General features: G+C 40.5%; 1 protein-coding gene across 5 annotated transcripts in view; it reads right to left on the bottom strand.

Moving 5' to 3' along the window:
• Positions 1-17,077, bottom strand: part of Hmgxb3 (HMG-box containing 3) — a 72,946-nt gene that overhangs the window by 41,147 nt on the left and 14,722 nt on the right. For 3 of the 5 annotated variants that reach the window (XM_010627162.3, XM_010627163.2, XM_010627160.3), the window contains exons 7-11: positions 12,110-12,510; positions 10,544-10,719; positions 10,333-10,430; positions 7,721-7,819; positions 5,481-5,630 (exon numbers count right to left, since the gene is read on the bottom strand). In XM_010627162.3, coding sequence (XP_010625464.1) covers positions 5,481-5,630; positions 7,721-7,819; positions 10,333-10,430; positions 10,544-10,719; positions 12,110-12,510 — 924 coding nt within the window. The remainder of the gene's footprint in view (positions 1-5,480; positions 5,631-7,720; positions 7,820-10,332; positions 10,431-10,543; positions 10,720-12,109; positions 12,511-17,077) is intronic. The other 2 variants (XM_010627164.3, XM_010627161.3) reach the window with 1 other exon arrangement.

A 17,077-nucleotide genomic window follows, 5' to 3' on the forward strand; every position in this document is an offset into this window, starting at 1 on the left:
CTTCCTTGAGAAATCAAAAGGCTGATAGGGAGGCAAAACAGTCAGACTTACAACTCCTGAAGACTTTAGCCTTATTCGCATTTCCTAAGGAACCATAAAACCAGGCTATACTCCCCAGGAGGCTAAATGAGCCTTTGGACAAGGAGGAATTAAAAGAGGACTTCAGTAGTATTTAGGAAACAAACTGGTCCTTCTCCAAGAGATACAGCGGAAGGCTATAAAAATACTTCATGATTCCTTCCATATGGGAAGAGATGCTACACTGGAAATGGTCTCTCGAGTTTTCCTAAGACTAGGACTAGCCTACATCACACCAGGCAAGCCCAAACCACCTCCTTTATTAGAACCTGTACAGAGGAGGACACACCCTGGAGAGGACTGGCCCTTAGACTTTACCCATATGCCACCATGTAGAGGATTTAAATAGATGTTGGTCCTAATTGACACCTTTACAGGCTAGATTGAAGCCTTTCCTTTCTGTTCAGGAAGGCTACAGAGGTAGTCAAGGTGCTTCTTAAAGAAATCATCCCTATATAGAAGTAGGCAAAGACTTCATGAATAAAACCCAGACTGCACAACAAATACTATAAAAAATCAACAACTGGGACCTCATCTTACTAAAAAGCTTTTGCACAGCAAGAGAAACCACCAACAGAGTGAAGAGACAACCCACAGAATGGGAAAGTTTTAATCAGCTATTTATCAGATAAATGACTATTATCTAGAATATATAAAGAACTCAAAAAAATCAGATCCCCTCAAATTTAAAGACCCAATGTAAAACTGGGCATCTGAAATGAATAGATACTTCTCAGATAAAGTAGATACAGCAAATAAATGTATGAAAAAAGGTTCTACCTCACTGGTCATTTGTGAAATGCAAATTAAAACAATGCTGAGATTCTGTCTCACTCCAGAAAGAATGGTTGCTATCAAGAAATCAACCAGGGGCTGGGATTTAGCTCAGAGGTGCCGCTGCCTGCCTCACAAGCGCAAGGTCCCTGAGGTTTGATAGTGGGTACCAAAAAAAGAAAAAGAAAGAAAGAACTCAACCAATATCAAATGTTGAAGGGGATGTAGGGAAAAAGAATCCTTCTCCAATGCTGGTGGGAATGTAGACTGGTGCAACAACTGTGGAAATCAGTGTGGAGATTTCTCAAGAAACTACAACTAGAGGCTCCAGTTGCCCAGCTATACCCTCTCTTGGTATCTTCCCAAAAGAATTAAAAGCCTCATACCACAGTGATATATGCACATCCATTTTTATAGCATCATAATTTGTAATAGCTAAATCTTGGAAACAGACCAAGTGCTCATCAACAGACAAGTGGATTAAGATTTTTTTTTTTAATACAAGTGTCATAAAGAAAAATGAGCTGCAGACATTTATAGTTAAATGGACCTTGTACCATACTCTTAAGTGATATAAATTGTACACATTATGTTTAAATACCTCTTTGTTTCTCTGGTATGAGAGACTGAAAGTGGAAATAGGGACTAAAATGTATTATGGATGTTGGGAAATTGGAAGAAAGTATTCAAGTGGGAAGGGGAACAGGGAGGAGGAGGGAGAAAGGAAGGAAGGGACAAGAAAAAAAATGAAAATAGAGGGAAAAAATGGAAATAAAGCTTCCGTACATATAGGGTGGGAAGGGGACTTCAGTGGAGAAATGGGATAAAATAAAATTTGTTTAAAAAAAAAAGAGAGAAAGAAATTGTCCCTAGATTTGAACTACCCCAGTCTCCCTATTGACAATGGACCTTCCTTTACCTCCCAAGTAACTCAGGGAGTGGCAAAGACTTTAGGAAAAAAGTGTTATCTTCATTCCACTTGGCAGCCTCAATCTTCTGGAAAGGTAGAGAGAGCCAATCAAACCCTAAGTGAGCTGTGGCAAAACTTTGCTAAGAGACATCTAAGTCCTAGCTCTAACTGCTACCAAAAGCATGCATGAGGGTTTGTAACATGCCCCCAATTAGGTTAAATTTGAGCCCATTTGAGAGGTTATACAGAAGGCCATTTCTATCCTGATATGATGGTAGACCCTGAAATTATGAGACTCTTAGAATATCTCATCAATCTAGGCCAAGAACAACAAGCTATCCAAATTTATGGAAACAGTCCTGACAACTGCTTGCCCAGAGCCCCACCTACTACTGCCCACCCTGGAGGCCAAGTGCTTGTAAAAATTTGGAGAGAGGGAACGCCAGCTGATCAGCTAAAGCCAAAATGGAAAGGTCTCTTTTCAGTGATCCTTGCAACACCCACTGCAGTAAAGGTGGCAAATACAGATAATTGGATTCATCTTTCTAGAATAAAGTTGGTCTCACCCAAACTGTCTAAAGAATAAGATCACCCAAAAGAAAAAAGTTACTGTTGTGAGCCTCTGGAAGACTTGAAGTTTCTCTTCAAAACGCTAAGCTCCAGCACTGCTACAGATAAACAAGACTTTGCTAAGGCCAATGCTCTTAGATGCTTGATAATTTATCTGACATATCTCTCTAATATATATTCTTCTCTACAGGAAGCATGGAAGTCTGACCTGCTCCTCACATGTGGACTAGTAGTAAAGCTTTTTCTCCTGTCAAACAGGCAGCCTGAGGATCACTAACTCCTTTCTCATTATTTTCTGACAGGTTTTTCTTTCCTCAGCCCAGCCATAAGCCACACACCCTTCCAGCTTGAAGAAGCTACAGAAGATAGAGATCTCCACTCCTTCAACATCCTATAAGAACCTAGGAGATTTACGTCTCTCGGGAGAAATGAGATAGGAAATAGGATGTGGAAAAGCTGCCTAGGGAAATGAGTAGAACCTGTCGATTGCAAGATCGCAGGGCAATAGGAGAACCCCATATGTAGGACTTCTCACAAGCACCTATGAAGATGTGGATTGCGTAAAGTAAGAGTGACCATCGTGGAAAGCCACTACCAAGTGTGAGTTTGCATGGTAGCCCAAGCCACATCTGAATGTGGCATATACTTTTATGTTTGTTTCTACTTTTTCTCTTCGTTCAGCCCAAGTTCATTCTGCAGAGCTGGTTTCTCCCATACTTGTTTATCCTGCACTTTTCCAATAAACTTTTTGGCACCATTGAAAAAAATTTTTAACTTTGCACACCCATGACAACTTTTGTCTCACTGTCTGTAACAGCTTGGTCTTTTCCCAACTAAATCGTAAGTTCGTCGAAGGAACAGGCCAGGTCCTAATTATCCTCTGAAAGTTTTGCCTATAGGAGGCATTCAATATATGCTAACAGAAGGAATAAAATGATTAATGAACTTGACCAAGGAAGAAAACTTAGCAGGCACTAGAATAAGATGCTCTGGGAAACTGTATGTCCCCAAGCATGACTATGTTGAACCATGAGCTTAAAGACCACATGGCAGGAATACTGTCCTCTAGTATTGAGTTAGAGATAAAGGACAGAAAGGACTGAATACCATCCCAGACTAGAGACACTGTGGTCTTAATTATAGCAGATGAAGGTAAATTGCATAGGAAATGTGTAGCCACCAGGTGGCTCCAAAGGGCAATATACACAAAAGCCTTGGATTTTGACCAGTTTTATATTTTGGAAAACAATAATTACATTTTACTTCTCTAAACTTTTAAAAGATTAGAGGGTTAAATAGAGTCTGATGGTGAAGGAAAGTCTAAAAATGAGGGTTTTGAGGGTAGGAAGCTCTAAGTTAACAAAAGATATTAATGATTAATGCTATGGAACAGAGACAAAATGCACAGAAAATCCAGGAGAAAGCTCAATTCCAGCAGAGGGCATCCTGTGGAGCAAGAGAAACTGAAGAAAGCTATGGACCCATTTTGCATGCAATTGTGGGAGTTCAGAACAGGGAAATTTTCAGGGTCACTCCCAGCCAGCTCTCTAAATTTGCAGTCCCAGTGCTTTTTCTACTAAGCTACCAGTTCCCACATACTTCAATTCCACTTTCCTTCCTCTGGAGGTCAAAGACCTCAGAACACCGCCTCAAGCACTGAAACAGACTTGGCACCAGGTAATGAGATTCATCACTTTAAAGACCCTTTGCCATATACAAAGAACTGCTTTCGGCTAGAAGTATTTCCCTCTACCTCTACTCCTGCCTACTCTCACACTCCCAGAAGTCTTCCTTCTCAAGTATCTTCCTGTAGGTGTCTCTCCGGCTCATGGGGCTCATGGACATTCAGTGTGAACCCCAATGCCTACAGAGCAAACTTTCCAGTCCAACACTCAGGACCCTCCAGACACTGTCCTCACACGCTTTCCAGTTCTTTAACTTTCCTTACCCCCGGCCCACCCTGCCACACTCACATCCTTCACTTTCATTCATACCCATCTTTTGAGTAGCCTCCCCCTCCCAAGCAGAACCTATCCATCTCTCAAGGACCAGCTTCCACCCAGAGAGCACCCAGGTTCCATCCATCCATCGTGGATGTTGACCTGTTTGTTGTGTGTCATTCCTCTACCCCCCATCCTCATTCTATTCACCTCAAGTGCTGTCACTTTCCGTTCACTTTTAAAAACTCATGTGTGGAGGGCCAGGGCTTTAGCTCAGTGGTTCCGCTGCCTGCCTTGCAAGCTCAAGAACCCGAGTTCGATCCCCAGTATCAAAAAACAACAACAACAAACTCATGTATGGAAGTTCTGACAAAGTCTGAAAATGACTACTTCTTTTTGGGTTCTAATAAGTTTAAAAAGAGCCCTAAGGAGCTAAGTTAAATATATATTACTATCCAAGTGGAAGAATAGTAGTAGATAACAGGTTTGTTAAGACTGCTAGAACCAAACTGTATGATCACCTAAATAATCTTCAAGAAACCTGGTAGAAGTGATAAGTTCTCGCACTGGATTTCACTGTTTACTGAAGGAATACATCAACTTACAGGTGCTGCACTAGGCTTCAGAGCTAAGAGGATGCAAATCCAACTTGTCTTCCTAATGCTCTTTAAGGTCTGGGCTGCCACTCTCCTCAGTGACTAGACTTTTGGTTCTCAGACATCAAGGAGCTGGTTACTATGTTTTGAACGAGCCCCTCAAGTTTCATGTGTTGGAAACTTAATCCCAAAGCAGCTTGTTAATGGAACTTGAGATGGGACCTCTGAGGGGTAATGGGGTCATGAGGGCCCTGCCTTCATGAATAGATTAATCCACAAATTAATGAATTAAAGAGTTATTGCAGGAGTTGCACTGTTTCAAAAGTGAGCACTCTCTGGCTCCTTGTTCTGAACAGCTGATTACCCAATCTCAGGTATTTTGTTACTGCAACAGAAAACAGACTACAGTACTGGTGAGCACTCTCACCTTGGCAATGAGGACATGGACCAGAGAAAAGATATTTGCTCAGATTCAGAACTTACAACCTGATTCCAGTCCTGACATTCAAGCTACTAATCACCTAACAAGAAATTCTTTTATTTCTACTTAAAACAGGTTCACTGACACAGCACAACCCAAGGCCAGGGGATGTGTTAGGGGAAGGGACTCACAATAGCCTTGGTGGTTTTCTCAGTCCGGTCTTTGGCAAGGTTAAAACCACAGCTGGGACAAATCCGAGGTTTGTGCCGGTTGGTGTAGACAAAGCTGCAAGAGGGATTCTTGCACTTTCCCCTGCCTCTTGATGTAGCCAGGCCCAAATCCTAAAAAAGTAAGGTCAATGTTCAATTGTACAGAAGTTAGGTCAAACTTGCGGAGAACCCAAAACCCAGATGATAAGTTGTCAATAAATCAGACGAGAGCGCCAGGGATTTAGCTCAGTAGTTCCACTACCTGCCTCGCAAGTGCAAGGACCTGAGTTCGATCCCCAGTACCAAAAAATCAATCAATCAATCAGACAAGAAAGTGGCAAATACTGTACAAACCAGATTTAGCTTAACTTCTAAAGTCTCGACCTGTAATGAGTCTTTTCTGTAATGACTTTTAATTTTAATACAAGCTGTAGAATCTGTGAAACAAGTATGACTCTCAAGGGTCAGAAATTCAAAAGCCTTCAAAGTCCACGCAGTTGGCAGAATAAGCAATCTGCTCACATGAGGAATGCTAGACCGTGGTGAGCTAGATTTCTGAAGAATTCAGGGGGTAGGGGGATGGAGCTTTAGTGGCACAGTGCTTGCTTAGCACACATGAGGACCTCCCAGGGTTCTACCCCAACATCAAATGAGGAAAAACTATTTCAAGCTCTACCTAAAGACAAACTGTAACTTCGGACTAATAAAGCTTAAAACTTCTAGGTTCCTATGACAAGTTACTGTCTAATCGACCTAAGAGAGAAAGAATCCTGGGAAGTTCTCACCAGATGGTAAGCCTAGCAGCCTCCTGTAGTCAAAGACAATAAGGACATAGAGGGCATGGAGGGGATAAAACTCATTAGTTCTTGATGAGAAGAGATATCTTCTCTTTAGGGACCTGGCCAGACTGGGAATCATTAACCCATCAAATAGTGATCTTGCTCATTCATTCTCTCCTCCCATATAAAAGACATATTAAAGTATGTATTACATATTAATATCATAAATATATTTACATGCATTATATATTTTTGTATATTATATATATTTATTCCTTTTTTTGTGTTGCCCAAACAGGTCATGGACTCAAAGAATCCTGTCTCAGACTCCCAAGTAGCTGGCACTACAGAATGTGGTATGGTACCTGGCTAATAAATATGTTTTGAATAATGAAAGATACTTTATAAACCTGTCACCAACCGATGAGAAATTTAAAAGTCTAGCTATTCTTGCAAAATCTGTTCATCTAAGTGAAATCAGAAAAGTGCCAAAATGCATCTAGTTAGTTGGTTGTTACCTTATGAAACAAAAGAGCTAGAGAATATTAATAGTGACAAAAGCCTCCAAAATACCCAAACCAACACAGCATTTGGGGGCGCGGGGACTGGGGACTGAACTCTGGTCCTTGCACTTGCAAGGCAGGCGGTGGAACCACTAAGCTAAATCCCCAGCCCAACACAGCATTTTTTAAGATGGTGAAATTGAAGAAGGAAAGAATTTTGTCTTGGGTCATATGGCATGCTAAGAGCAGAGCTAGAACTACATTTGGTATAGGTCTTTCAACTCTCTAAGTGTTTATTTTATTGCTCCATGCTGCTTATGTTATAAAATGATGAATTCCCACAGCCCGTATTCCTTTATTGGTATGTTAATATGCGTTATGTAAAAATAGGAGAAGGGAAGGGAAAAACTCTTATGCGAAGTACTAGGCTAGTGATGGCAAACCTTTTAGAGCTTTCAATAACATAAACAGCTTGCTGTGGCACTTGTGCCATAGGTTCACCACCACTATATTAGGCTAAACAAAATAAGCTGCAGTAAAGCACTTCTCAACGCTTTAGGATAATAGTATCAAATATATCTGTTTTAGGGAGGAAAACATACTGCAATTCAGCCTAAAACTATTTGTGGAACACATTTTCTAGGCTAAAAGGTTCAAAGAGTACCAAATTTAAACCTGGATTCTCATGTCATTACTCTCAATAAAAACACACTGATCTCTGCTACCCCATGCTTCACAGATACTTGGAAAAACCTCCAAAATAATCTAGCAGATTCACCCTGTAGTTATTACTTGTACAGGTGGTGGGAGCTTCAGCATCAATTATACGCGACCCTACTCTTGCTCTCAGTACCACCCACCTCTCCCCAGCCTCCTCCACACCCTCAACCACAAAATCAGGACAACTTCTAGGTCATCCCAGCCCTCACTACACACTTACCAGGGTGACAGTGCAGCTGTACTTATACGGAGGAAACATATCAGGCTTGACCTCTACAACCTTCACCTGAGATGTCCTGTTGTTTGGGCCACTTGGTACCTGTGGATCAGAACAAGTTATTTAGTGCTGCTTGTAAACCTCAGCCCAACTCCTGAGGTCCTGCATACTGAAAAAAACTTGGTGTCTTAGGGATCTTGCAGATCTGTGCTCTGAGCCCTCTGCACTGCCATCTGACAATCACCAGCCCACCAAAGAACACTGTTCAAGTCCAGGGATTGCCATACTTCTGTGTAGCTTCTAACACCACGTATTAGAAACACTAAAATCAAATTTACAGCTACTATCAAGTGACGAAAGAATGCAACAGTAATACATACACACACACACAGCTGAACAATTTCAGCACAGAGGTCATCTAGCTCAAGGCCCTACATTCTCTCCTCAGCACCACAAAAACAAACAAAAGACACAGACATACACACAAGAAAAAGCCATGTGTGTTACCTTCAGGTCATGGTAAAGCCTGAAAAAAAAACAGACTTAAAAAATTTGGTAGTAATTATTCTGGCCACACACGGATACAAAAACTTAAAAAAAAATAAAATAAAAAGCCCAGGAACAAATGTATTTGAATACACAGATTTGGGCTACATTGACTCTGTCCCAATACACACACACTCACACACACAAATGTTAAGGGAAGGAACTGAAAGTTAAAAGCGAGCACATTAGATTAATAGATGAATTTTCTGTATTTTTTACAATAGCCATGCATTCATTTGAAAAAATAGGCTGAACAGATTTGCCAACTAAATCCAGTATTTGATCCAAGACTGGACCCTAAAGTGGAGGTGAAAATACTATATAAGAGATATAAGTGGGTAAAATTGTCAGAATTAGAATATGAATAGACTTGTGCAAGACATTTCAGTAAAAGAATACCTCTAGTCTTAAGAAGTACACAAGGAAAAATTAAGAAGTAAAAGGCCATGTAATTTGCCCTTAAATTATGCCTATTTTATGCACACATGTACATGTACACACACATAAAGAGGGCAATATTAATAAAAATGATAAACTAAAATGAGTTAATTTCTTAACAGATGACTGGGTAAAGAGCATATGGGTGTCCTATTTGGTGAATCTTTTTGTTCTAAATTATATATTATAACTTTTGTTCTAAATTACATATTAATTCTAAACAAAAGGCTTGAAAATATGTATTCAATTTATAAAAATAAGTTACTTTAAAAATAGAGAAATCAGACCTAAATATTAAAAAGGAAACACTAAACTTGTTGGAAGATAAGCTAGGCGCAACTCTTGAAGACACTGGCATAAGAAAAGACTTTATGAACAAATCCTCAGTAGCCCAGGAACTAGCACAAAGAATCAACAACTGGGATCTCACCTTTAGCACTTCTGCAATGCAAGAGAAACCACCAATAGAGCTAAGAGACAACCTACAATGTCGGAAACAATTTCTACCAGCTGCTCCTCAGACAAAGGACTATTAGGTAGAATACATAAAGAAGTCAAGCAAATCAGGCCCCCCAAATATAAAGACCCGATTCAAAAATGGGCATCTGAAATGAGCAGACATTTCACAGACGAAGTAAAAGTAGCAAATAAATATGTGAAAAAATGTTCCACATCACTGGTCATTCGAGAGATGTAGATGAAACCAACACTGAGATTCCCAGGAAAGAATGGCTGCTATCAAGAAATCAACCAATAAAAAATGCTGGCAGGGTGTGGGGAGGCAGAAACTGTTCTTCATTGTTGGTGGGAGTGCAGATTGGTGCAACCACTGTGGAAATCAAAACGGGGATACATTAAACAACTAGGATTAGAGGTCCCATTTGACCCAGCTATTCCCCTGTTGGATATTTTCCCAAAAGAATTCAAAGAAGAATACCACAGTGATATATGCAATACCCATGTTTATAGCGGCACAGTTTGTAATAGCTAAAACTTGGAAACAGCCCAATTGTGCATCAGCTGGAGACTGGATAAAGAAGATGTGTGTGCGTGTGTGTGTGTGTGTAATAAAAATGGAATACTACTCAGCCACGAAGAATGAGGCATTAGAGACTTTTTCAGCTAAGTAGATGCACATTGAGGACATACTCAAGTGAAATTAATAGGACACACATGTAAATACTGTATACTTTCTCTGGTGTGAAAAATTAAAAGTGTAAATAAGGGTCAAAATGTATAATTGATATTTTGTAATAGGAAGAAAAGGTCTAAAGGGTCAAGTGAGAGGAGTAGGGAAAGGGAAGGGAAAAAATAAAAGGAAAAAAATAGAAACTATGTCTTTGTAAATAGGGAAGGGTGGAGGGGGAAAGGGAGGTTAGGGGAAAGGGGAAAAAATAAGAACCAGGATATGTCACATAAAGGTGCAAGATCCCAATGATGAATGTGAGTCTATTGTATATCTAAAATGTACCAATGAAAAGTACTTTTAAAAATACAATAGAGAAATCATTCTGTTTATGCCCCTCGGAGGTCTACCACTGTAAAATCTGGAGTCTGAGGCTGCCTTTTGAAATATCAAAGAGAAGTGGCCAGATGCCCAAACAGCCTCCGTTCTGGGGAACGCGTCTTACCTTCATTTCACCAGTGCTAGGCGGCTGTTGCACAGACTGGCCCAGCTGCTTCAGTGTGCTCGGCTTCAGGCCGCAAGTCCTCACGGAGGAAGCCTTGTCTGAGAGAACCAGGAGACACACGGATGACTTGTGTGCATTCAGTCTCCCACAGTTCTCATCTCCATTCTCCACCCAACTCCTTCCCACCGGGGAGCCCTGTCTCAGCCCTTACCACTCAGGGAAAAGGCCTGCCTGGCCCTGGGCAGTCCCATGCTGCTGCCTCGCCCCACATTAGCCGGGGCTGGCAGAATTGCTCTCATGGGTCTTGCTGCAGCCAGTAATGAGGGCTTGCCCCGCGCTCTGCCTTTAAGCTCTGGGGTTCTGGGCCCAGTGCTGAGTAGGTCAACTCTGTAAGAAAAAATTAAAACTTAAAAACAAAAAGGAAATCTGGAAATTCTGATCCAAGGGGTATAAAACCAAAACACAATCTCCATACAGCACCTTATTAGAAGACGGTAAATAGTTAAACTATGAGGCTTCTGAAAGATTTTCAACTGTGTGCCCTGACTCATGCCTGTAATCCAGCAAATCAGGAAGATTAGACAGAGGATTATAAGTTCAAGGCCAACCTGGACAACTTAGTGAGACGTCTTAAAACAAAAAATAAAAACAGCTGGGAATGTAGCTCACTGGAAGAAAGCCTCTGGGTTCCATCTCTATTGCTGAGGAATAAAAAAAAAGAAGTTCAAATCCAACCATTATGTTGTTGTGTGACCCTGGGCAAATAACTGTACTCTTCCATTAATCTCAAATTTCTACTATGGAAAATAGGATAGTAATTACTTACACTTTAAGCGGTCATTAAAAAGACACAAAAGAATAACACAGGGCCAGCTAACTTCTTGTTGCTAAGGATATCCAGTGTATCAAAGGATGTTTAGCATTCCTGCAGATGCTGCCAATAAGTCCCTCCTCAGCTGTGATAACCTCTAAACATTGCTGAAATGTTCCCTGGACTAACAGTATTCCCAAGCGAAAACCACTGATATAAACAAATAAGGACCTACCCTTATAAGAAAAAAATAGCACCAGAAAGGGCATGTTGAATCCAGGGCCTTTAGTGATGAAAGAAAAAGTGAGAAAAAGCCCAAACTTACTGACTGCCCTATTTCTAAGGTACTGGTTTGTATAGTTTACACACACCCTTTTTCAGTCTGCAGTTAGCCTGTGAGGATAAGGATTTTTCAATATCCAGCATAAGATTTTTCAGAAGAACTGAAGTCCAGTGGCAAAAAGCAACTATGCCCAAGGACAAACAGAAGTCTCTCGTTATGACTAAAAACTGAATCTTCCACCAGAAAGGGCTCCTTGTATGTGGAGCCTTAACAAGGCTTCTCTTTCTAGATCTCGTATCTAAGACAACTGACTCATAGTTTATTATATTCGCCACAGCCTGTATCAACAAAATTCTAATAACTGCTGCAGGAGTTTGGCTCAGTGGTTCCACTGCCTGCCTTGCAAGCACAAGGGCCTGAGTTTGATCCCTGGTACAAAAAAAGAAAGAAAGAAAAGAAAAGAAAAGCTATACAAGGAATCCAACAGCTATGTGTGGACAGTACATTATAACAAGTGTCTAGACCTTGGTTTCTCTAACTCTACAAGACGAACTGTTAACTGGGCTCTGCTGCCTCTCTCACGAAGGCTGTAGAATGCTGTAGACAGGGACAAAACAAACACGGAACACTTCCAAAACTGCTGTTCTAAATATACTGTCAATAACATAATCACGCTGACTTACCCTGTAGGCTTTTTAGGAGCAGGGAGTTGGGTGGAGGTGCTGGTCCCCTCAGCTGGAGGTGGCGGTATTTCTAGTCCGGAACTATCCTTCTCAGTTGACCCCAGAGTGACTTCAGGCTTGACGACTGGCACCTTAGTGACTGCTGTACCACAGATCCCAGGAGCTTCCTTAACCAAAATATGGGCATCGGAGACAATCACTTCCTCCCACTCATTCTCCTCCCCCACTTCTCCTGGAGGAGCTACATTTAAGAGCTGGCTTACAGCTTCTGAATTCTCCAGAGTCAGTTTGCAGGCATTTTCCTTTGAGGAATTTTGTTCAGGCTGTTGACTTCTTTTAATCACAGAACCTTTGGAGGAGACACCAGAAGCCAATTCCACTTTGACTCTCGCTGGCTTTTCCTAGAAAAAACAAGAATACTTTGACAAAATTACCAAATATTTTTATTTGATCCTTTATATGTATATAATATATTAAATATTAAAATATATTTATATATTTCTTTATATTTATAATGAAACTGAGTCCCAAGGAGAGGAAGAGGCTAACTTAACATCCAATTATAAAACTGGTATGACTCTAAGTCTTCTCTGGAGAAATTTCTTATTGGCATGTGTCTTTTTATCAAGTTGATTTTTGACTTTTCAAAGGCCAATTCTCTGTATCTAGAAAGAAGCTGACAAACTGCCACACTGGGCTTAAAAGGTTCCAATATGGTCACAACTTCACATCATGTTTCCACCTCCTTTGGGAACACCTTACCTTTCAAGTAAATCTTCTATTTTGTTTGTTGTGCAGTACAAATGCTCTATAACCCTAGGCTCTCAGCATCTTTACAATGACTTACACATTTCACACTGGGTCAGACTAACTCTTACACGTATTAGTTATGTGATAGAAAATATTCAAGCTTGTTAAAAATTGCAGCTGCTATCTCAGATCTACTTTTAAAGTTTTGGGTGTCTTACCTTTTATCCAGTCAGCACCACTATGGAAAAAACAGCATGTACATATACATATGTATTTACAAATGTATACACTTTAAAAAAACTTTTTTAAACAATGGTTTTCTCAGAAATAAGTTTCAGAAAGTTTTTTTCCTTCCATGCAGCATGGAAGGTACCTACCATAAACTAGGTACCAAAAGGAGACATAAAGCATAAAAGCTGAGTTCTATCTACACTCAGCTCCACTCCTATTTAGTTATGTGGTTTAAGGCAAGATCATAAATCCTCACTTCCTATATGAAATATCAGAGCCTTGGGCTCTCAATGTTTGTCAACAAAAGCAAGACAGCAATTTGAGTAGCCTAGTTCTTCACTGTGCTGGAACATAAATTCAAAATGATGCTTCTGTTATAAACCCATTACATTTCCAAAACCATCTGGACAGTGTCCTTTTCCTGGTTAAGGACCACTAACTCTCCAGTAAAATATTCTCAAGAGTCTCACACAGTAGCCCCTGAAGATGAGTAAACGTGGAGAAAACTTCCAAGTAAACTTCACAAAAGCTTATTTACTGCAGGACAGGGAGAAGTCAGCAAAGATACAGCAGACTAAAGTCATACTTTGAGATGTGATCTTTGAGCAAAACACTGCCTACTAAGTAGTTGATTTCAGACAAAAATTCTTTGCAAAAAGAGTAAGGTATTTTTAGATGTTGTTTTCTTTCAAGATGTAAGGTAATACAACAGCTGCCCACTCACAGACCTCAATTTCTCTCCAGAGCTCATAAGAACAAATCCTTGAGCTGAATAACTTTATACACTCTTCTTTGGTCCGATCCAATTCATGGGGAACTATGCCACACTTTGGGGCTAATTTTAGCCAGTCTGAACTCTATGACAGTGTAAGAATAGGTGAGTCATTTCCTGACTGGCGCAGACACATTTGGAGTTTGTACAAATGATTTATATTTGTTGCCTTAAATATCAGAACTAGGAAATTTTAAGATTTTGTAGTTAACAGCACAACAATGCCTGAGAAGTATGATTTACTGGAAAAGGAACTGGCAAAGTTACCTGCGTGAACTTAACAAGTCACTTCTCTTTGGTTTATTTTTGCTCAGCTAGAAACTTAAAGAGATGAATAACTGATAAACAGTTTCCTTTATCCCTAAAATTTTAAAGTGCATAGATGCTGAAATGTTACCTTTTTTTCTGCTCACACTTATTCAAATGCTGGGGAGAGGGGGAGACTTAGCAAGTCAAGAAGGGGTGGGTAGCTAAGAATAAAAATTGTTTTCAGGTCATGAGCTCAATCTCAGTAAGAGAACCATGATTCAAACACCATTTCAATCAAAGGAAACACACACATGGGACGTGCACACATGAGAAGTGCAAAGTAAAAACAGGCCAAAAGAGAGAAAAGCCTCCCCTAATTCTTTCCTCAAAAAGCAAAGGCTACAAAGTCATTGCAGAGAGGTGTTTCGCACTGATGAGGTATGGCCAAGGAGGATTCTGAAAGCCGTTCGTCTTAACATCCTTTACATCCTTTTTTTAACATCCTTGACATCCTTTTGTAGCTGGCAGAGTGCATCTTTGGGGAATATAGTGGGAATATTGGCTTCAAAGGCACACCAGAGAAAAAGGACTCAAGAACTCAACAAAGCCTCCTGAGACACTAGCACCAGTCCTTCCCAACCCCAGAGGTGATAGGTAACACGGATAGCAGTAACACATATATAATTACACTAGTATTAGGCATGAAAAAGACAGGGTACATTTTTCTGAGGATTTGATATGTATAAGAAACTGTCCCAACCACTGTACATGGATAATGTCAGTACTGTTCTGAACTTCCATATACAGGTAAGAAGAAACCTAAATTTTAAAAAAAGGTATAAAATAAGCTGTCCAAGATTACACAGGTAAAAACTTGGGACGCAAGTTTGAAATGAAGACACTAACTCCAGAATTATATTAATTATTGCTAGTGTTTGCACCTTAGATGTTCCTTAAAGGTCCATGTGGTAAAGGCTTGCCCCACCCCTGCCCCCAAAGTGCTCTTAGGACACTGTGGTGTCTTCAAATGGTGGGAAGTAGTGGAAGGTTTTAGGTCGCTGGGGACGTACTCTTGAAGAGAACTGTGGAACCCTGCTCCTTTCCTCTGTGTCATTTCCTAGTCACGAGGTAAGCAGTTTTGTGCTGCCACACACTCCCACTGTGATGTGTTGCCCAAATGACACCACAGCAATCTGGCCAATTGATCACAGACTCTAACAGTTACAGCACTTTCTTGTCACTGTGACAAAATACCTGGCACCCGCAACTGAAGGAAGAGAGGTTTATTTTACTCGATGAGTGCAGTGGGTTCAGTCTATAGTTAGCTGACTCCATGGCAGAAATGGCACAGTGAAGAAAAGCTGCTCAACCCACGGCATCCAGAAGCAGAGAGGGAAGTGAAGAGCTGGGGCCACGAATACACCTTTCTAGTTCATGTCCACAGTGGCCTGTCTCTTTCGACCAGGCCCTATTTTTTAAACTATGAGACTTTAGTGGGACATTTTAGAGCTAAACTATGGGCTAAAACCTCCAAATCTAAGCCAAAATAAGTCTGTTCCTGTATAAACTGATATCTCGGGGGCTCATGCTGAGTTAAACACATGACGATCACAACCCTACCCTAAGCCAGTTTTATAAAACCTAGGCCAGTGGAGGCAAACCTACGGCGCGTGCACCACAGTGAGCACACAGAGCCTCCCTGTTGTCACGACAGCCGCGTGTACGTGCTGTTTTCTAAACTAAACCTCAGTATTCAGGTTTAATTGCAGCGTTGACCCTTTGCAATTAATAAGTGGGTTATGGCTTGCAGTTTGGGAACTTGGGTCTCTAAAAAGTTCACCAACACTGTCTAGGCAAACTCCACTGATCCTTCAAAACTATCTACTTTACTAAACCTTGCCTATTCCAGTCCTTGTGTCTTTCCTATCTGAACTTACTGAGAATTAACAATCTGCACTATACATTTTGGTCCTAAAAATTTAGTATCATATAAAAAAGCATGAGAAGTAGATACGGTTTTTCTAGTAGGTGCCAAGCATGAAGTTAACAAAACACACTGCATTAATGGTATAATTGGGAGTGTGAAATAGAAAGAAAATGGCTAAAGGGGAAGTGGGAAGGGGAGGGGAAAGGAATTAAGGGAAAAGAAAAAAATGTAAAAAAAAGGAAAAAATGGAAACAAAGTCTTTGTAAACAGGGAAGGGTGAAGGGGGTGAAGGGAGGGCAGGGGTGTGCGGAAACAACAAGAACCAAGACCTGTCATGCAAAGGTACAAGATCCCAATGATGAGTGTAACCATATTGTTGGCTTTAAATGTACCAAGAAACAATGGAAGGGGGGATATGCGGCATTGAACTTCACAGGAGCCTAACTGTGATACTATTATTTACTGAGCATCTTCTTTGGCTAAAAACTTCGAGGGTTTTAAAGGTCATCAATGAGCTTACAACATGACAGAAACACCATTAAACTGTAATGACTGCTAAGTGTTAAAGAAGTCACCCATTCTTCCTTATGAAAACCTAGAGATGTTTCATGGAAGAGCTGACATTTACAATGGGTCACGGCCCATTACAGTGTTATGTATTTATTTCAGACACAGAACAACCAATTAGTTTGGCTACAAGAGAGAGATGTGGAGAGAGGAAAGAAGGGAGACAGAGTGGGAGGGAAGGAGAGAGGAGGATGTACGGGAGGCAAAGGCTACACCGCAAAAATAAAGAGTTAAGACTGTGGAAACTGAACTTCAGGTTAAGGATTTCCACTTTTAAGAACAGTTTTAGGAGAAAAAAGCCTGAGTTAAAGCAGTAAAATGATATGAGATAATAATAACTAAGCAGTCAGTATGGAGGGTAAATTATTAAAATTCAATCCTAACAGGAAGTAAATTAACACAGGGTAGTCATTCATGGGAAATTATGAAGCAATTCAAGATAGCATTTTAAAAGAATTTAGTGATAAGCTGA

This window comes from Fukomys damarensis, unplaced genomic scaffold (genome assembly GCF_012274545.1).
Source record: "Fukomys damarensis isolate Sample0158 unplaced genomic scaffold, DMR_v1.0_HiC HiC_scaffold_3, whole genome shotgun sequence".
NCBI lineage: Eukaryota > Metazoa > Chordata > Mammalia > Rodentia > Bathyergidae > Fukomys > Fukomys damarensis.